This window comes from Ictalurus punctatus, chromosome 29, assembly GCF_001660625.3.
Source record: "Ictalurus punctatus breed USDA103 chromosome 29, Coco_2.0, whole genome shotgun sequence".
NCBI classification, from domain to species: domain Eukaryota; kingdom Metazoa; phylum Chordata; class Actinopteri; order Siluriformes; family Ictaluridae; genus Ictalurus; species Ictalurus punctatus.
In genome coordinates, this window is record NC_030444.2 from 4,015,703 (window position 1) to 4,038,442 (window position 22,740).

Sequence of the window (22,740 nt, forward strand, 5' to 3'; positions counted from 1 at the left end):
CAAAGAATTACACAATGTACATAATGACTCTGCGATGGCACGAGGACATTATAATGATTGACTTCAATTATTTCCTTACATGAATACTGTACTCTCATTTGATAATTTGGGTGATGGGGGTTAGGGTTAGTTACTTTTACCTCCTTGAATGTTTGATTAATGATTATTCTTATTTAAAGAACGACGTTGTACATTTTATTGGTTTATAATTATTTAATGTTGTGGAACATCCACGATTTCAGTTCGATCCGATTTTATTTATGTGACACTTTAAGCAGCGGGGATTGTCACAAAGCGGCTTCAAAGATATGAGACAGCGGTGGTGAGGTAAAACTCCCCGAGATGATAATGATTAAAAATAAAAACTTAAGATTAGTCAGACTCAAAAGGGAAACCATGCTCTTCTGGATGATGGTGTGTTTTGGTAAACTGGGATGTTCTGAATGCCATCAACCCCCCACCCCACCCCACCCCACCCTACTCTCACTTGTTCACTCACAGATTTCCAGGTATCACTTATGTTAATAAACAATCGGTTTCCTTAACCGCCTCAAAAAAACTACGTTACTAGGAAACCCTGTCTTGGAGACTTTTCCGTATCGGACAACTTAAAGTTCTAACATTTCTGTTACAAAGTACTGACACTGGAGACTCCTTCCTAAAATGTCAAATCGTTTCTTTGAGCAACATATTCTGCATTTACACACATTTTGTTTCATATGTTTATGTGGAGCATCAGCCAGACAAGTCTTAGTGTAAGTCATTACTATGGAAATGCTCATGTTTATTATAGCAAGCGCGAATTCCTGCCCGAGTTGTACTGTTATAGAAAATTAACCAACACTAACCAATCAGAATCATGCAACAGTGGTGTAATTATATGTATACTATAATTATATTTATATGATGTGCTATATTATACATCTTCTATACCGCTTATCCTACAGGGTCACGGGGGAACCTGGAGCCTATCCCAGGGAGCATCGGGCACAAGGCGGGGTACACCCTGGACAGGGTGCCAATCCATCACAGGACACAATCACCTACACACTCACAAACTACAGGCACTTTAGACATGCCAATCAGCCGACCATGCAGGTCTTTGGACTGGGGGAGGAAACCGGAGTACCCGGAGGAAACCCCCGCAGTACGGGGAGAACATGCAAACTCCACACACACAGGACCACGGTGGGAATCGAACCCCCGACCCTGGAGGTGTGAGGCGAACGTGCTAACCCACCGTGATATGGTATGATATGATTTTATACAGGAAAAAAGTATTTGATCCCCTGCTGATTTTGTACGTTTGCCCACTGACAAAGAAATGATCAGTCTATAATTTTAATGGTAGTTGTATTTGAACAGTGAGAGACAGAATAACAACAAAAAAAATCCAGAAAAACACATGTCAAAAATTTTATAAATTAATTTGCATTTTAATGAGGGAAAAAAGTATTTGACCCCCTCTCAATCAGAAAGATTTCTGGCTCCCAGGTGTCTTTTATACAGGTGACGAGCTGAGATTAGGAGCACACTCTTAAAGGGAGTGCTCCTAATATCAGTTTGTGACCTGTATAAAAGACACCTGTCCACAGAAGCAATCAATCAATCAGATTCCAAACTCTCCATCATGGCCAAGACCAAAGAGCTCTCCAAGGATGTCAGGGACAAGACTGTAGACCTACACAAGTCTGGAATGGGCTACAAGACCATTGCCAAGCAGCTTGGTGAGAAGGGGACAACAGTTGGTGCGATTATTCGCAAATGGAAGAAGCACAAAAGAACTGTCGATCTCCCTCGGCCTGGGGCTCCATGCAAGATCTCACCTCATGGAGTTGCATTGATCATGAGAACAGTGAGGAATCAGCCCAGAACTACACGGGAGGATCTCGTCAATGATCTCAAGGCAGCTGGGACCATAGTCACCAAGAAAACAATTGGTAACACACTACGCCGTGAAGGACTGAAATCCTGCAGCGCCCGCAAGGTCCGCCTGCTCAAGAAAGCACATATACATGCCCGTCTGAAGTTCGCCAGTGAACATCTGAATGATTCAGAGGACAACTGGGTGAAAGTGTTGAGGTCAGATGAGACCAAAATGGAGCTCTTTGGCATCAACTCAACTCGCCGTGTTTGGAGGAGGAGGAATGCTGCCTATGACCCCTGGAACACCATCCCCACCGTCAAACATGGAGGTGGAAACATTATGCTTTGGGGTTTTTTTTCTGCGAAGGGGACAGGAAAACTTCACCGCATCAAAGGGACGATGGACGGGGCCATGTACCATCAAATCTTGGGTGAAAACCTCCTTCCCTCAGACAGGGCATTGAAAATGGGTCGTGGATGGGTGTTCCAGCATGACAATGACCCAAAACACACGACCAAGGCAACAAAGGAGTGGCTCAAGAAGAAGCACATTAAGGTCCTGGAGTGACCTAGCCAGTCTCCAGACCTAAATCCCATAGAAAATCTGTGGAGAGAGCTGAAGGTTCGAGTTGCCAAACGTCAGCCTCGAAACCTTAATGATTTGGAGAAGATCTGCAAAGAGGAGTGGGACAAAATCCCTCCTGAGATGTGTGCAAACCTGGTGGCCAACTACAAGAAACGTCTGAGCTCTGTGATTGCCAACAAGGGTTTTTAAACCAAGTACTAAGTCATGTTTTGCAGAGGGGTCAAATACTTATTTCCCTCATTAAAATGCAAATCAATTTATAACATTTTTGACATGCGTTTTTCTGGATTTTTTTGTTGTTATTCTGTCTCTCACTGTACAAATACAACTACCATTAAAGTTATAGATGGATCATTTCTTTGTCAGTGAGCAAACGTACAAAATCAGCAGGGGATCAAATACTTTTTTCCCTCACTGTATATGATATGATATTGATATGATTTGATATATGATATGATGTGGTGTATGTATGCTATAATTATAAGTATACATTAAAGGCGTTTTTTTTTTTTTTTTTTTTAAATGTATAACGGGATCTTTAGTACATATATTTTCTTGCTGAAATCTGAACTTGCGCACAGCACATCCGCGCTCACAGACAGAAAACACGCACGCACGCGCGTCCAACACCAGCGGGCACGCGCTTAAGACCGTAGCTCTGGCGCGAGCTTGTGCATTAGTGGAGTTGAGAAAAGCCTCGAGCGGGGAATAAACACCGGACAGCGCGCACTCGGGATGTGATCCATCAAACCGACTGAACCTCTAGAACCGGATTATTTAATTCAGCTTGATTGCACTTGCGGAAACATCCAAATTGGTTCTTCCTGTTTGTTTCACAACATTGATCAGAAGTCAGACTTCACGTCTCCTGAGCAGTGCACCGGTTTTATTCCGTTATAAACGCTGGTTTCCGTGTGTCGGACTTTTTAAAAGCATGCGGTGGAAGTCGGGTCTGTCACCGCCGCTGTGGATGATGATGGTGATGATGATGGTGATGTGCTGCTGGAGTTTGGTCTCCGGTGCGGCGCGCGGTGAACCAGAGGCGCCTCACGCGGACACGCTGGACTTCGGCTTTGTCCCGGCAGTGGTGTACGAGACACACGCGTACTATGAGCCAGGACCCGTGGACGTCCTCTTTCACATAGTGCACGCGTTTCTGTACACTGTACAGCCAAACCCGTTCCCAGCAGGTGAGTCCACTACCAAAAACACACTCAGTAATGTGACAAAATAGCACACCGATCATAGCACACAATTCAGATATAATCTTGTCTGCACTTTTAAAAAAATACACCAAGCAACTATAAAATATCTTTTTATTATCATTTACCTCGCACCTCTGGGGTTGTGGGTTCGAATCCTCCCTCCGTTTGCATGTTCTCCACATAGTTTCCTCCGTGTACTCCGGTTTCCTCCTCCAGTCCAAAGTCATGCATTGTATACCCATTGGCATTTCCAGATTGTCTGTGGTGTGTGAATGTGTGCGATTATGTCCTGTAATGGATTGCCACCCTGTCCGTGGTGTCCCCCACCTTGTGCCCCGAGTTCCCCGGGACAGCCTCCAGGCTCCCCCGCGACCCTGTGTAGGATTTGCACATCTGGCTGATCCTTAATTACATAAATAAGTAAAAAAGAAGTAGTTTACATCTGATGCAGGATAATGAGCTGAAGGTTGAGGGACTTGCTCAAGGACCCAAGCATGGTAGTTTGTTAGTGGTGGGATTTGAACACACAACCTTCTTGATCTGTAACTCAAAACCATAACCACTGAGCCTCTACAACTAACCCAGCTTGGGTGCATTCACTCAACCGCCAAATTAACTCAAGCGAAAAGATTGCTTTGAAGAAGTGTAAACTAGATGAGCTAGTTGTGGGCAAATGTACTGGAGTATACTATGCTATTACAAAGGTATTACAGTTCTTTACTGTAAATTACTGTAAACTTTACAGCCAATATTTTACAGCATAAGCGTTCTTGCCATTATTCCAGCAAAACACATGATGCATTTCTGAATTCCTCAAGGTGCTGACTCTACAGTACATGCGAAGGGAACGCGTTTATATCGCGTTTAAACGAAGGGTGGCTAACCCTTTTGTCAAACCTGACAGAAACCCATTTTAAATGACATTCGCTCATTTGTGACCTGTTTTCATTGGTACGCATTTAAAATTGTATTCATTTTTAACATACTTCTTCATGACAAATCAAATTTCAGTCCACTTTAGATTCATGATCACTATCTTCTAATATTGTCTGAACGATGGTGACCTAGAGAGTAACATTCTGTCATTCGTATTTTACAGCAGAAACAACAATAACGGGGTTTAGGAAATCGTCAGTATTTTCAAAATTCATAACTTCTAAAAATTCAACACGGACAGTTAACGTGGGGCTAATAATCGCAGGAGAAACCCGCGATTAAAATTTAAGTAACGTATTAATTTCTTGCACTAGTCTTTAAAATATAGTAGGGCTTACAATAGAAATACATCCGGTATACATTTCCCAGTCGTATGCCTTATTAACCTTTTCTTAAAATGCTTCATGAAAACACAATTTAATGCACATAAAATCCATCAGTGTAGCTATCATTTAACCATTGTTGTGGGGTGTTTCATGCATCCATTATATCCCTTCACTTTTTCACTCTCCACTTACTGAATTTGAATGAACCCGAACCATGCTGTCCCAAATGACCAAACCACGATCCTCAAGAATTTTTAGGTCAGCTTTCTGTTTGATGTTAAACACACCCCCTTATATGATGTCACATGAATTAAGTTATGGTATCACATGTATTTCTATTTTCGCAAGAGCTTAGTATCATACGTTTTGACTTTCACTAATAAGGCCAGAAAATAAACGGTGCTTGGTTTAGCTGTCACAATTCACCTGAATTCACCCTATTAGAAAACAGTAAGCCACCAGGTCCAGAGCTGTATACTTCTAAAGCATATGACTGTAGAAACAGTAGTTTGTTGGGTCGTAGTGTTTTTTACAGTATGTAAAACTAGGTTTTACTTGCTGGGTGTTAGTCGGGGTTTGGGTTTGGTTTAATAAGAAATGTTAGTTCACTGCTGCTAAAGTCTTACTAAATCAACAACAACTGAAACACGCACATTTCAGAATGAATTTCAGAATGAACAAATGCAAAATATAATTCAGTGGTGAATTTTCAACAAATTCCATGACAAACAACTGTGGATTATCCCTTCCCCCATGCCCCAGCGCTCTGTGAGGAACAAGAGTAGAAAGCTGGTCTCTGAAATAAACAGTCGTGGAATACAGTGGTGTTTGGAAAAACAATCTACTGACTTAATCTGACTAATCAAACTCTTCAGCGTCACAGTTCTGGCCCACATAATTTGCCTTGCATGTAGTTTAGGCAGCATGGGCCCATGTAGTGAATTTCACACACTGCACTTGCTACTCTTTCTTCTGAAAGGTTCTTTTGCCAAAATGTGCCTTATTCTTATCTTCGAATGCCGACTTCATTGTTGTGTGAGTTTGAATTGCTTTTTTATGCTCTTTTCTTCCTTGGCAAGTTGGTTTTCTGGGGGAAGATTTTGGATATGACCGGACGTCCTCTGGAGAATGTAGTCCTTTGTGAGCTCTGATATCGCTTGGCTAGGGTGCACTAGTGCTGACATAAAAACTAAGCAGGTCTGCATCTGAGCTCGTGTCAGGCAGGGCTGGACTGGTGCCGGGGCCTGGCTAGGGTGGGTTGATGGTGGAGTCTAGCAGGGCTTTGATGATGCTGGGACTGGAAGGGCTTGGTGTTGATGGTGGAGCCATAGCATGGCTCGGTTGGTAGTGGAGCCTGGCAGGGTTGGGTTGGTGGTGGAGACTGGCAGGGCTTGGTTGGTGGTGGAGCTTGGAAGGATTTGGGTGTTGATGGTGGAGCCTGGCAGGGCCAGGCTGGTGTTTGGACTGGCAAGGATGGTGGTGGGGTCTGGCAGGGCCGGATTGGTGCTTGCACTGGCAGGGGGTTTGTGGTGGAGTCTGTACAACCATTCACCCTAAAGACAGCCTTACTGTTCAAGGGGATTGCAGCCAGAGGATAGGAGATCCTCTACGGCCGTTAACACAAATATCACTGCCGTAATTCTATGAATGTTATTGTTTTTTTCAGGATTGTTCCTCATCCAGTCATTACATAGTAGCATTGACGTGCTTCTTTATTGGCCTGTACGTAGACCTCTTGAAGCTGATGATTTCATTGGGGTAGAAACGAAAGCATAAACTATGACATTTTCTTTGGCATAACTGAGTCTATAGACATAAAAATTGTCACACACTGGACTCTGTGTGTGTGTGTGTGTGTGTGTGTGTGTGTTTGCGTGTTTAGAGGAGAATAGGATTGCAGAGGTAAGTCCCTGCTGCCTAATCAATTAGCCGATCTGTCTCTCTGAGTCACCTGCCTCATCACCTAATCTCATAATCTGAGTGCCATATGCTGCCAACATTACAGTGTGGCCTTACAATGTTACAATGAAACTTTCCAAATGATGATGCGATTATAATTCCGAGACTGTAAATCTGGAAATGTGATCTACATGCACCAAAGTTGCCATAGAAGAAGTTTAAATTATTATTTATTTTCGGAAATAATCACAAATTTACAACCCGCCATTGCAATGTTTATGGGAGAATCGTCCTATAGCCTATGTACACACGTCAGCATGTAATATTACTTCACATTATTCAGTCTTAAACACACAGGCATTTATAAAGCTGGATACAAACCAATTTATTCACAAATCATTTGTAGTGTCATTTACACAGGAAATTTGATATTCTTGAAAACGCTGTTACTTTGGAAAAAACTTTGCATCCTATGAGAGCTCCTGAAGTCATGTAAATTTACGTATAAGTAGACTGCTGAGTATGCGCTAATGCGAACCTAAATTGAATGATATAATTGGCAATTAATTACTGAACTTTTATACATGAATTACAACCCCTGGCAAAAATGATGGAATCAGAACACTTAGAGGATGTTCACCCGGCCTTTTACTACGTAGCAAATAAACAAATCGCAGAAAAGTATTTTTGTTTAATAGTTGAACATTCTGGCTTTGTGAGACATGCCTCAAACAAGTTAAATGAAATTATTTTAATTAATGGCGTATTTTTTTTTTACAGATCAAGTCGAGGAAAATATGGAATCGCTCAGTACTGAGGGAAAAAAATCATGGAATTACCTTGAAATTTGCATTTCTAAAACAAATAACAGCACAAGTCTAAAAATGCTAATTAGTCTGCAGTTCAAAGCGAGTACTTACAGTCTTTAACCTTGGATTTTTTTTTTAAAGGAAACAATGGAAAGGATTATAAAACTCCAACACAGAGTGTAGCAAAAGATGTCGGTTGTTCCCAGTCAGCTGTGTCTAAAATTTGGTGCAGGTATAAACAAAATGGAAACAGGAAAACATACGGGTTATCGAGGAAGACGCCAAAGTGTCAGGATAGAAAACTCAAGGCGATACACCTTGAGAATAGAAAATGCAGAACAAAGCAAATGAGTCAGTGTTTGTGACAGAACTGTAAGAAATCGGCTGAATGAGATGTGGTTTACGTATAGAAAAGCCGAACGTAAACCAGCACTAACACCTCAACAGAAGAAAACAATGTTAAAGTGGACTAAAGAAATCATGGCGTGTGGATGATTGGATGAAAGTGATATTCAGTGATGAATCATGAGTCTGTGTTGGCCGAGGAGACGATGCTGGGACTTTTATCTGGTGCCGATCTAATGAAACATATAAAGACGACTGCCTGAAGAAAACTATCAGATTTCCACTCGTTTATGATATGGGGTTGCATGTCAGGTAAAGGACCAGGGGAGACCTCAACAGTCAATGCACAGGTATATATTTAAATTTTGGACACTTTTCTCATTCCATCGATAGAAAATAGCTTTGGTGACGATGAAGTAATTTTTTTTGGATGATAATGCATTTTGCCACAGAGTAAAAAGTGTTGAAGCATTTCTTCAGGAAAGGCAACTCAAAGACAGGACCAGAAAACAGTCCAGATCTCAATCCGATTGAAAACTGAGGGTGGAAATTTAAAAAATATTGGTCCATGACAAGGCTCCATCCTGCAAAGCTGATCTTTCAACCGCTATTCGAGAAATTTGGAACCTGCTTGATGGAGAATATTGTTTTTCATTAGTGAAGTCCATGCATCAAAGAATTCAGGTCATCATTGAAGCCTGAGGAGGAGCAACAAAGTACTAACTGTGATTTTTGATGATGTTGATGAGTCCATAATTTTTTCCTCAACATTGATTGGTTCCATAATTGTTTCCTCTACTTGATCTGGAAAACAATATGCCATTAATTAAAACAATTTGATTTAGTTTGTTTGAGGTATGTTTCATGAAGCCAGAATGTTCAGTCATTAAACATTAGTTTATTTGCTATGAAGTAAAAAGAAAGGCAGGTGAACATCCTCTAAGTGTGCTGATTCCTTCATTTTGCATGCTGCCAAGTTTTATTACCTTATTTATTTTAATTACACAAAAATTTAATGAACATTTTGTGAAACCTAGTCATTTAATATGAATGCATTATTCAAAGAAATATTCAAAATGGGGGGAAAAATGAAAGCAAGAAAACCAAAGAGGATGGTGAAGGAGGGGGTGGCGGGGGTCCTCTGTTCCCCTGCACTGTCTGATTTATCTTCTGATGTTTATGATGTTTATTGCATACTTTTAAAAAAAATTGCTTTTGCATGGTAATTCATTTGCACACAAAGTCCTGAGAGGCAAGGCAGGATTCAAGAGAAAGAGATTGGGATTGGCAATAAAAGAACCATGAATGCAAAAAGAAAGAAAAAAGATAGCTCATTAAGTACCCAATAGGAAGACCCCTTAAAGAGGATTGACCATATGCCTCTCCATGAAGTTGTAGCTTCCTGGACAGGCCCCTCTGATAGGCTCTAAATTAGTCATGGTAACCACTCTACTATGGCTAGACCCTAAGCCCAACAAACAGATGTATGTATCCTTGTCTCAGGTAAGAGGTTTACAGACTATAGCTTACTAGAGAAGCACGACTTTCTAACTAGATGTGTCCATTTGGGATCAGTGCCCCATCGGAGAGAGACTGGCTGGCATGTGGCCCCTCCCAGTGTGAGATTTGAACACAGCAACCAGATGGAATTTATGCAGTGGTGCAGTGGACAAGAGGGAGAGTGGTGTCCCAGATCTGGGAAAAACTTGGCAAGGCATAGGTGGATTTCTTTGCCAATACCAGGTCGGCGCATTGCTGATTGTGGTCCTCCCTGATGGAGCTGGACAGCCTTCTGGGACAAGACTTTGTTATCCAATGCTGCTTTCGCTAGTGATAGGAACACCCTGGTGGCTTCCTCCCTGATCAGATCTGCTGTCCCTAGTACATGGGCTTTGTATACCCTTAGGTGGAAGCTGTTCTACAAATGGTGTGCACCTCATCAGCAAGATCCAGTGTATTACTTCAGTCCCAGAATACCTTTCTCGGACAAGTTCACCTTTACACTAAAGGTGTATGTGGCATCCATTGAAGAGCATCTTTCTGGAGGCTCATAAACCTATTACAACCTGTCTTAAAGGGTTGATGTGCCTTCATCCTCAAGAGCCCTGGTCCTGGAGTCCCTTAAGACCCCTCCTTACTAGCCTATGCAAGATGTTGAATTGCTAGCAATGCCTTCATCAAAAGGATTGGGAGAACAGCCTTACATTGGAGTGTTACGGTGACCTTTTGGTTGAACCCGGTTTTTCTTGTCCAAAGTTATATAGCCTAATTTGTCAATTACATTAATTAAATTCTTGAAAGCAAGCCTTCCTTGCAGAGCATTCCTTTATGTGCCTGGTTTTTACTGTATGGTACTAGTTGGCATCTTTATGGCACCACAGACCTGTTGTATATCTGTCATGGAGGATAGACACGAGCACCCCCCTTGTCCACTCAGTGGTGGATGATAGACAGGCTGGATGCCCAATCTTTATCATGGCATGCCATACGAGGAGCATCTCCTTGTCATAGGCGTTAATTAGAGGCTCCAGGAAGTATGCGCTGATGTTACCTGGGCATCACCATGTATCTTTTCCAGGTTCTATAAGGTTAACATTGACTCCCCAGTGGCGTGAATGTGATGGTTATACATACGTTATCCAGGTTTTGGCATAGGTTAGCCACCCCTGGGTTTTGAGAGGGGTGGAAATAATTAGAAAGCTATTACTTATGTAAATATGGTTCTATGAACCCCAGATAAGTATCAGTGCCGACCCACTGGGAAATCGGCAAGAAAGTTCCTAGGAGAATGGCTGTATGTCATATGTCACTTTGCAACTTTTGTTGGATTAGTATTGGCATGCATACTCGTGTATACAAAAAAATTATCCAGCTGATTTTCACCACTCCTGGTGCTTGTCTGAACCACAACCACTACAAAACCATACTTGTTGTAACTATATCGAATTAGCGTTCAAGCCAAACATAAACCAAGCAGGACATCTGATTACTGTGTAGTGTTCATGAGCACAGAGATAGCATGCACTAGTAGGCAAGTCATTTCACATGTCACGATCATAAAAATAGCGCCCTTAAAGTTTGTAATGTTACAGAAGGAGGTGTAGGGCTCTGTGTAGGCGCAGGTCTAATTTGCTGGTACAACTCCACCATTTTGCTAGCCCTGTTCTTGACGAAAACATGAGCATTTTTTAAACATCTAAAAATTTCCAGTCTTAAATGACAACTTCTTGAAAATGTGTATGGACTGAGTAAGTTTTAGATTATTTTTTTAAAAGAATTCATTTTAATTACGATTCAATGAAAATAGGTCTCTATGGTGATACATTGATTAATAAGTCTAAGGAAATCTAATGACTAGTGGAATAAACTAGAATACATGGAACATATTATTATTATTATTATTATTATTATTATTATTATTATTATTATTATTATTATTATTAAAGCACTGGTGGGTTTTTTTTTTTTTACAACTGCACCCGCTCTCGAACCTGATACGTACAGACCTAATGAAAAAGAGTTACTGTGTTTAAAAGACATGCAGTAGATAGATGCAGCTTAGTGCTTAAGCAGCTTGTTATTTGTGTTGTGACTGCGTAATGTAGGTCATGATACTAATCGTGTGTTTTAAATACAGGGTGACTCACACTCGCACGCATTCGTACACCCACACACTTGTGTAATCGTGTCCTATGTAGCTAAATATGGCTAAGCGTACAACCACAACTCAAATTTTAACCTCCCAAATGCACACACACACACACACACACACATAAACACGCTGGCCAGAGTTTTACTAGGTTTTACTAGTCCTTATGAGCTTGAATTTGAAGCATTATTTAAACTTGAACGATTTGCGTTAGTTGAAGCAACAGGATGACGTTTTTGACGACGCCACAACATAAAGCTAACATGCTAATACGCTCTAGTTAGGAAATGTGTACATTTGTTTTTACCTTCATTGCATATAGATGACTTGCAATGCTAAATCCTTTTGTATAGTAAATAATCCCAAGCAGGGAACGAGATTAACTTTCTAGCTCACCAGCAACTATATTTAGACGTATTCCAGATTACATACTGTAGCCATTCAGCCTGTTATTTGCGTAACGAATGTCTTCATTTGACTTTCGCCTTCAGTTTAGACAATACGAACGAATCAGTTTCAGCACATGCTTGCCGCTGATTGGCTACAGCGTGCGTCAGACTGAGAGACAGAAAACGGTAAACTACAGGATGTTTATACTAAGAAGAAACGTGAGCCACAATGAATCTACTTTATGCACTTTAGACATTCATACGATTTTAGACTTGGCCCTGCATTAAATTGTTCTCACTAGACTAAGACTGTGCAAATCTTTTTCCTTGTGATAGTCGTATGCCACAACGTGCATGTGATGTTCATCATGAACCTACTTCTTCTGAATTTGCTCGCGTGTTTCGGTCTGTCAGTGTGTTTTGCGCTTACGGGCCACCGTAGCGATGGCTTCCAAGGCAGGCACACAATTTTCTGCTGTGCGTCTGAGTCACATTGCATTTGACAACGCGTACTGAATACAAACAACGTATGCTGTTTAAAAAAAAAAAAAAAAAAAAAAAAGGCTAGCTAGATAGGATTTCTGTTCTGTTGTTGAGGTTGTGCCACGCTGTTCTTTCTACATCTGTTCTTACACTTGTTTCTTGCAGGACTTGTTTCAATTTTTGGGATTTTGCCACGTTTGATTTCTATATATTAGCGAAATCAAAGCAGACGTAATATATGACAGTGCTACAGACGCGTCTGGGATAATGTCAGTCAGTGTTGCATGTCATACGTCTAATAAGTTCAGACTGTTTCTGCATTTCAAATGAAAGAGCAATATTATATTTGTTGTTTTTGCTATTGTTTTACACACGTTTGTTACTTTTTCACGTCATGGCAGTCTTGGCAACCCAACACTGCACCATAGCGAACTGAATAGACTGAATGTGTTCAGATTAGAAAGTTTTAATGGTTTGGACCTTCTCCTGAAATCTCAAACGATCAAAAACAAAAAGCTCTGAGAGTTGGGATAATGTGCACGAGTCTCCATGATAAAGCATGTTTCAGTCCGGTTCTGAGTCAGCACGTGGGAGTGTGATGACTCATAATTAGCTAAGTAAGAGTCACGTTCTAGCAATAACAATAATAATACATTTTATTTCTAAAAGACTTGTATAGATGACCATATAGTATACAGTATCAATAACATATAGTGGTGACTCAGCCTACTTATAGATGATTATATAGTATTTTCTTGCTTCCAAATATTGTTGCTAGGGGGGGATGGAGAATAACTTTAGAGGATGTTTATATCGTAATAATTCCAACGAATGTACGTGCTTATCGAGTTTCCAACACTGAATCTAAGAATCTACCCGATTCTTATTGTTAAAAAAATAATAATAAAAATCTCAGGCAACATCTCATTTTTCAGAAGGTTTCTTCACTGGCACTGGACCTGACACTGAATTTATTCATGAATCATTCGTCACACAAGAAATTTGGTATTCATGAAAATCACGTGTGCAAATTTACACGTAAGAAGACTGACTAACATAAATCTCGAGTTTCCAAATATATCAGGTAGCGGGGTTGAACGAACGACAGTAATGGTAATTTAATGGATGACTCATGGACAAAGAAGTTTCAGGCATAAGATATTAAATAGATTCTCACACTAATAAGATTTTAAAAACTATTTTAGTGATTATTTTTCAAGGTGATTTGCAGTTATAGTGGTCTAGAGTGGGCAAAAATACTATTTTCTGGGAGTTATTTATCTGAAGCATGCACAAACTGTCTATTGAAATATCCTAGGGTTTACCTTTTACATACACATTTGTAAATGTATTTATAAATGGCACCCCAATCATGGAGTCAACACATCAACCTTTATTTATTTGTTTATTTATTTATTTATTTATTCTTATTCTTTTCTTTTTTCTTTTTAAACAGATCTCGTTGTCAAGATTCTGCAACAAAACATGAAGCGAATCAAACCAGAGGAGCTCCAGAAGGTGTGTGTCTTTGTGTGGATGTGTGTATATATTAGTTATTAGACTTGATTACTCTGTCTAAATCTCACTTTCACCTTCGTTTTGTCACTGCTGCTTTTTCAACATCACGGAACAACAGCCTGAGAACATTGTCCTGACGCTACAGGTAACAACTTCACTTGCTATGACATTCCTATTCTAACTGTGGGTGGACGTGGGGTGAGAGGAATGGCAGGGTACAAACATTTAGACATTTATCCTTGTCATTATATTTAACTCCATCTTGATATTTGATCTTGTATTCGTTCATTTATATACACAGTTGTAAAAACATTAACATCTAAATATCCTGTCATATCATTTTCACACCCAGGTGATGAATTAAACAAAAAAACATCAGTGGCTCTGTTACACTGTGGCCAGGTTTGTTTATTTTGGTGGAAGGGTTCGGCTCAACTTGTCCCGTTAGAGAGAATAAGTCAATACAAAATCAACACCATACAAAACTCGGATGGTCACCTTTACGCAATAATGAAACATTTCTATATTGATGGGAGTGGTCTCTTGTAACTCCACCCCCTTCCACTTGGCAAGAGGGTGCACTGATAGGTTTAATGAGGATGAAAATGATGTTAATAATATGCTACGGCCTTCACCCTCACCAGATCTCAACCCAGTTGAACACCTACGTATGGGAGATTTTGGAGAAGCATGTTCGATAATGCTCTCCACCACTATCATTAAAACAGCAAACGAGAGAATATCTTTCGGAAGAATAATGTTCATGGCTTTAGTCCAGTTCCAGAGACGTGTAGAGTCCATGCCAGGGCTGATTCACTCTGAAGCTACTATGATGGCTTGTGAAGACCCAACACCTTACTAACCATGCTTGATGCAGTTGTTTTTTCCCTTTAATTTGTCACTCATTTGTCTATTTCATTCACATAGACCTCTTTGTCGTATGTGTTAATGCCTCACTGTTTTCAGTTGAAAAAAAAGTAATAGATTGGATAGAGAGAGCAAGAGGAGTGGAGCGATTATTTATATATTCATGGTTGGGCGTTCACGTGCAAGCACGTTGCTGATGTACCGGTATTACGTGCGTGTGCACGTTGTTGGCCACTGAAATAAATGAACTGGAAATCCATGTGGATCATTACTACGGTAGAGTCGTATTCTTATTCAGAATCGGGCAGTTGAGTCCAAAAGTCTTACAGTTAGACTAATGAAACAACTCACCGACCTTATCCTAGAAGACATTATTTAAAACTGAACAGAGTGAACTGCGTTGCTTAACAACTAAGCACCGATTGTGATTCCGTAAATATGGCGACTCGATGATTACATAAAGAATGATGTAATCTTGTTTTGTATTGAGCCACGTAAGGTTTTCATAACTGATGAAATAAAACATGACTCATCATTTTCACACTTTTTTTTTTCTCTCTCTCCGAAGGCCATTTATTATGAGATCGGCTTCATCGTGCTGGCAACCTTGGGTGTTGTGTTCGTGCTGCTGATGCCACTGGTGGGTTTATTTTTCTGCCTGTGCCGCTGCTGCGAGAACTGCGGAGGCGAGATGCACCAAAGGCACCGCAAAAATGCTGACTGCCAGCGTGGCTTCTATACATTCTCGCTCATCAGCTCAACTGTGTTTATCGCGTATGTATACAAACTTCTACTGAAATATGCTTATGATGTGCCAATACTCAAGGCCATTTCTTTTTGATACTATACGTAGCAACAGAGCTGCTAGTCTGCCTGAAGGTTCGTTATGTTGTGCGTTCTGGGGTGCTTTTCAGCTCACCACGGTTGTAAAGAGTGCTTATAGATGGACTTCCAGTCAGTCCATTGCAGGGTACACACACATATTCACAAACTCAGTCATACCTAGGGGCAATGTAGCATAGCTGGTGTACTTTCTTTGTCTCATCATTGTTCTTTTCATCAGAATCAGAGTGATGAATCATGAGAAAACAGATGAGTGATTGTTTTATTAAAGCGCACCTATTATGGTTTTTCAAATATTACCTTTCATGAGGGTGTTTTTTTGTAGAGCTGTTTGTGAATGTAAAAAATCAAAGCACACGACAAACGGTGTTATCGCCTCCCGAAAGAAGAAACCGATTCTGAACAGCTGAAACGAGTCGTTATTGATTCCAGATTTACAAAAATCCCCGCCTCTGGTCTTCATCGGCTGTTCTCTGACAGACGGAGCTGAAACCCGTGACGGTAGTGGGCGTTTCCCTTTTGAAACACGCTGACAGCGGTGGACCAATCACAACAGACTGGGACATCTGACCAATCAGAGCAGAGTATGCTCTCTGAAAGGAGGAGTTTAGAACGGATCAATTAACGAGTCGTTTGTGAAACTGGGGGATAAAGGTAATGATGCAGTTTAAATTATGAGCACGTTAAAAGTTTTTTTTTGACCTCGGATGCACGTAAATCTATTGTATGAGAGCTTTAAAACAAAATTAGGCACGTTTCAAAACCATGATTGGTGCGCTTTAAGGCAACAGAGTGGAGTGATCAGGTAATGGTGAATGAATTCATTAAAGAACTCCAGTTCATAACTCATAACCCCTTTTTTTTCTTTTTTTTTTTTTTAAGGTAGTGCTAGTCATCATATAGTGTGAAATGGGCTTTATCACCACTATGAGAAGATATATCCTCAGCATAAGAATTGAAACAAAATGACCTCCCCATTTTTCCATGATGAGTTTCGGCATTTTGCACGATCCAGGTTACAATCAGAAGTTACCTTTGCTTAGATTTTGATGCTGTAGAGAATTTCTAGGTGTGAAGCAGCACTGGTACGAGTGTCTGTTCTGAAATGCCCCCAGAATCATGAGGGGAAGTTTAACGTTCTGGACTAATGATAGGAAGGTCAGGATTTGAATTAAAGCATGACTGCCACTGTTGCTCTTGAGCAAGAACATTAACAGTCAACTTCTTAACTACAACGTAAGCCAACTGCGATAAAAGTCTATTGGAAGAACATATGCAATATACACAAGCATTTTGAGATAAATATATACTGTGTGTGTGTGTGTGTGTGTGTGTGTGTGTATATATATATATATATATATATATATATATATATATATATATATATATATATATATATATACATAAATATATACACACACACACACACACACACACACATGCCTCTAGGTCAATGCCTCTAGGTAAAGTTAATTACACTAATTTGTGGCTAGAAATAGAATGAAGTCACATCCTCCGATGATCCTCTACCTGTTTACCTCTCTCTATTTCTGTCTCTTCCTCTGTTTTTTTTCTGTATATGTACCCTTTTCTGTCCATCCCCCTCTCTCACTCTCTTTCTGTGTGTGTACTGTATAAACAACAATGTGCTAACATCTGTGTGCAGGTGTTCAGCAATATGAAGGTGTGTGTGCGTGCGTGCATGTGTGTGTGCGTGCGTGCTATTGCAATCAGTCATCGGCGTTTTATTTGCATAAAAATCAGAAAGGCATTTGTTAGTGTGACGGTGATGTTGCTAACGCAGCTCATGCTAATGCCATGCTTATTTGTCAAGTTAGTTTATTCCAGATTTAAATGGAGTGGAAATGTCAATTCTGCGGCGATCAAAGCCGTGTAACTCAAATACAACTTCAAATCATTAGAAGAGAGACTAGAGTACACCTGCAGTGGTTTAGAATCTCTCTCTCTTTCTCGCTCTCTATCACACACACACATACAAACACACACACTTTGCAGCACTCACAAAAGCATGAGTTTCTTTTCCCCCCATGTGTGTATGTGTGAGTGTGTGTGTGTAGCAGTTATGTGACATCGATAGCCCTTATTTTGTCCTCGGATAAATTCTCCGCTTTCTTTCTCTGCTCTCCGTCTTTCACTTTTCCTCTTTTTTCTTTCCTGCACTGTGCAGACAGCAGCCTTCACACCACAATGAGCGTTTGTGAAGGGAAGACAAGTGTGAGCCCTGTCCGCATTGTGTGTGCGTGCATGCCGTGTGTGTGTGTGTGTGTGTGTGTGTGTGTGTGTGTACAGTGAAGAATACATTTTCAGACAGTTTTTGTTTTTTTTAAAATACTTTCAGTGCATCTGTCCACTTCAGATTTACACACGTAACGTCTTTTGACTTTGTACCCCTTCACTTTCTCCAGGATTGTTATTTGTTGCGTGAAATGTCCCCGAACAAGAGTAATGACTTTTAGGAGGACACCAGAGTGCCGATATTCAGTATAACGACACGGTTACGAGTGAGAAATTGCTTTTGTACAACAATTCTATAAATAAGAAATTAATATGGGATAAGTGACATTTCGGACACAGTATGGCAGAACGTGTGGGAATAGATCCTGAAGTCCCCATCGACTTGCTGGCTAGCTAGCTCACATTGATTTGTACATTCCATTTAAAATTGGCTTCCCTTTTTCCTTTTCATCCTCATCTGGTGAGCTTTAATATTTCATATCATATCAAAGTTCATGAAAAATGAACTTTTTTGATTGCCATGTCCGCTAACGATGTCCCTACCTCTACTGTAGTAACCGTTTCGGTACAACAAACTATGGCTAAAATTGGGATTTTATGTAGTGAACACAGAAGAGCGGAGTGATATAACTGTGAAACGTTTCTGACACAGAAGGGATAGTTTATTGGTCAAGTAATAGCTTGTAAACGAATAATGAACTTTACTATTATTATTATTATTATTATTATTATTATTCATAAACTTCTTATGAATAATAAGTTTCACACTCCAGCAGCTCCAGAAATATATGTGGATATTAACCAAAACAGCGACAGGATCATTGAATCAGTGAGTTGAACTCGAGAATCAAATCAGTTTTGTTTGGTTTTATCAGTGGGATTCTCCAATTCTTTGAAATGAACCGACTCAAACAAACGATTCAGTCACGAATCGGACATCATTATGACACCTCTCTCATAAACTCACCCGGGACAATTAAAGCAGATTTACATGATTACAGTGTAAATTCGATCGATTCCTCACAGAAAGCTGTTGCAAGGCTTCGGAATGCTTCAATATATGTGACGCTGGACTAGTTTTATTGTCGCTTGGTGCTTTTCCGTCTTTTGGAAGCTCGATGTTCCATTACTATTGCGTGGATAGATTCTTTGTAAATATTGTGTTCCAACTTCGAAGGATAAACATCAGGGCGACTTACTTATAGGATTTCTATTTTATGTTAATTGTAACAGCTTCATACCAAATAAAATTATATATAAAGACAAAAATCATGCAGAAAAGTATGGGGTTCTGCTGGGCCCACTGTCTGACCAGGGCCCTTAGAATCATAGTAATCCTCCACCACCCCACTCCCACCTCCCCGCCCCGCCCCCCACCCCCATTTAGCTCTGCCAATGGAAATGGTCCTCGGCTATTTGGTCAATCTTTACAATCTTGATGTCAAAATACTCAAAAAAATGTGTACATGTTGACCTTTCTGAACAATATGGCCGCCATACCGCAATCAATTCTAAGGTGGTGGAGACTAATTTACACATACAGCTCAAACTCACGATGGCTTGCATGGTTTCACATAAAACTTGAAAGGCACATACAGGACTTGTAAGCCATGCAAGTCACTCAAATTGGCCACTAGGGGGTTCATGTTTTTTTTTTTTTCACACAAACAAGTATATCTCTGGTATTTGGTTTTCTGAATAGTTCTGAAATCTGTAACTGGATTTTAATTTCTATATGGTTGCTTCGAAATCATGCCTTTCTTCATCTATATGACTTTTGGCAACATTTCGTACAATTTCAGACATTTCATACTTTTTAAATAGTGTACATCGTGGGATTTTTATTGTTCTATGTAACTTGGCAAGAACTGGCCACTGGGGCATGATATTTGCTGAAGGTGCTTGGACACAGATAAGCACTGTTTGCAGCTATATTTATATATTGTAATCATTTGTCAATGGGAGATTAATAATCACCATCAATAACTGTATGTGCGTGTGGTGGTGGGGTGTGTGGATGCTGGCATGAAGTAGTTGAGTTACTGCCCCTGTGTGGTTAGTGGCTGCTATTGCAAGACATACCTATGTTACACTTTGGTATTACACTTAGTTGCAATTTTAGCAAGGACAGCTAGCATATAGATATACAGTGTAGGTATACATTTACTGGGTGTAGCCCATCTCGTACCTACAAAGTGGTAGGGGGAAGGAGTGTAGATACAGGGGACATGTACAGGTGATACTGAGGACCTTAAAAAAAAAAACTAATATGGACAGCATATGGTAATTATGTCACACATATGTTTAGTACATATGGAAAAATAATAGTGTTAACTCTGTGTATGTTCCAGAGTGGGTGTACTGGTTGCCTACACTGGAAGCCACAACATTACATCCCAGATGAAAAGTACCAAGCGACTCGTCAGCTCCAACATAAAAGACCTGAAATCACTGGCCAGTTATACGCCAGCGGTAACACACATCACAAACACACCGAATTATAACAGTATAACATAAAATGTTATACCACTAATATTGGCACCCTTGGAAAATATGAGAAAGAAGGCTGTGATACATTGCTTTTTATTGTTAAATCTTTTGATCTTCTGTTAAAAATAACTCACTAAAATACTCTGCTCTCATGGATATCAAACAATTGCAAACACAACACAGGTTGTATAAATATATTTGGTAAGTATAGGTGTGCAACAATTATTGGCACCCTTTTAGTCAATACTTTGTGTTAAGATAACAGCTCTGAGTCTTCTATAATGCCTGATGAAGACACGTTTTCAGAGCCTTCTTTGCTCATATTTACCAAGGGTGCCAATATTAATGGAGGGCACTGTACATACAGATTTTAGAACTACCAAACACAGAGAAACCGTCACAATCAAACTAAGTCACTGTTGATTTGTGTACTTTTACAGCAAATCGAGTATCTGACTGCACAGTACACAACAGCCAAAAATAAAGTTCTCTCTGATCTAGACAGTAAGAAGTCTCTCTCTCTCTTCAATATTTATTGTGTATATATAAATTTTTAAAAATATATATTTTATGTTATTATATTCCTTTCCATCGTCATTAATTGTGTGTGTTTTGTCATTGTGATCGTGACCAGACATTGGGCTGTTGTTGGGTGGGCGGATACACAAGCAGCTGGATAGAGATGTGACGCCAGCTTTAGACAATGTACTGCGCATGGCAGCAGGTAAAGTCAAAACACACACATACGGTATACACACGGACACACACACACTCACACACACACAAACACAAGCTGATTTAAATGACACTTTAACCCTTTAAAATCCTGTCAGATTATTTTTTGCTGTAGTTACTGAAAAATTCTTAGTAGTTACTGGATAATATGGCTCGTGGGTTAGGAAAATAATCCGTATCTCAACAATAATGTGACCTGTAGGTGATCCACAGCCTGCCATTTTTTAATCTGCCCTCTAATTATTTTAAAAATAAAACTGTAATTGGTCGGTTGTTAAGAAAATTTGTTTCCTGGTTTAGGAAGAAGTAAACACAGAGTGTCGCTATAATATAAAAACAAAACTCTTGTACCCCTCTCTTTCATTTTCCATAAATGAATAAGACTAATCAATTAAAGTGCACCTATTATGTTTTTTTTTTTCCAATGTTACCTTTCATGTAGTGTGTTATAGAGCTGTTTGTGATAGTAAAAAAGTCTGCAAAGTTTCAAAAATCAAAGCGCAGGACAAACAGAGTTATCAACTCCTAAAAGAAGGAATCGATTCTGAACAGCTGAATCGACTCGTTAGTGATTCCAGACTTTACTTCCTGTACTAACCTATGTAGATTTGTAACACAAAAGCCCCGCCTCTGGTCTTCATCGGCTGCTCGCTGACAGACGGAGATGAAACTCATTATGGTAGTGGGCGTTTCCTTTTTGGTAGACCAATCACAACAGACTGGGACATCTGACCAACCAGAGCAGAGTATGCTCTCTGAAAGGAGGAGTTTAGAACAAATCCTTTAGAACGGATCATTTAACGAGTCGTTTGTGAAACTGGGGGAAAAAAGGGTAATGCTGCAGTTTAAATTATGAGCACGTTAAAGTGGTTGTTTTTTTGTTTTGTTTTTTTTACCTCGGATGCGTGTAAATCTATTGTATGAGACCTTTAAAACAAAATTAGACACGTTTCAAAACCATAATACGTGCGCTTTAACAAAATGATTGATGATGTGTTTTTTCCATGTTTTTTTTTTTTATAACATAGGAAAGTGTGTTTAATTTGTTAGGACTCAGTTGCTTCAATTCAATTACATTCTATATATATATATATATATATATATATATATATATATATATATATATATATATATATATATATATAAAAATATATAGTGCTTTTATCTTTATTAGGAACGCCTGTACACCAGCTAATTTATACAATTATGCAATGTGACACCAGTGCAATGCAGAAAATCACGCAGATACAGGTCAAGAGCTTGAGTTAATGTTAACATCAGACATCAGCATGGGGAAACGTGATCTCAGTGAATTTGATCGTGGCAGGGTTGTTGGTGGCGGATGGGCTGGTGTGAGTATTTCAGAAACTACTGATCTCATGGCATTTTCACGCAACAGCCTCTATAGTTTACACAGAATGGTGCGCCATACAGAAAACATCCGATGAGCAGCAGTCACATGGTGGAGAAGAATGGCCATCAGTGAGAAGAACGGCCAGACTGGTTTGAGCCGACAGGAATGTTACGGTCACTTAAAT

The 22,740-nt window shown here is 39.8% G+C and overlaps 1 protein-coding gene across 1 annotated transcript in view; it reads left to right on the forward strand.

Annotated features, from left to right (window-relative positions):
* The first annotated feature begins 3,064 nt into the window (after nt 1-3,064).
* The window catches only part of prom1b (prominin 1 b), a 51,903-nt gene continuing 32,227 nt past the window's right edge, over nt 3,065-22,740 (forward strand). The window contains exons 1-7 of the mRNA XM_053677712.1: nt 3,065-3,642; nt 13,950-14,011; nt 14,130-14,156; nt 15,447-15,652; nt 20,329-20,449; nt 20,908-20,971; nt 21,102-21,191. Coding sequence (XP_053533687.1) covers nt 3,387-3,642; nt 13,950-14,011; nt 14,130-14,156; nt 15,447-15,652; nt 20,329-20,449; nt 20,908-20,971; nt 21,102-21,191 — 826 coding nt within the window. The 5' untranslated portion in view covers nt 3,065-3,386. The remainder of the gene's footprint in view (nt 3,643-13,949; nt 14,012-14,129; nt 14,157-15,446; nt 15,653-20,328; nt 20,450-20,907; nt 20,972-21,101; nt 21,192-22,740) is intronic.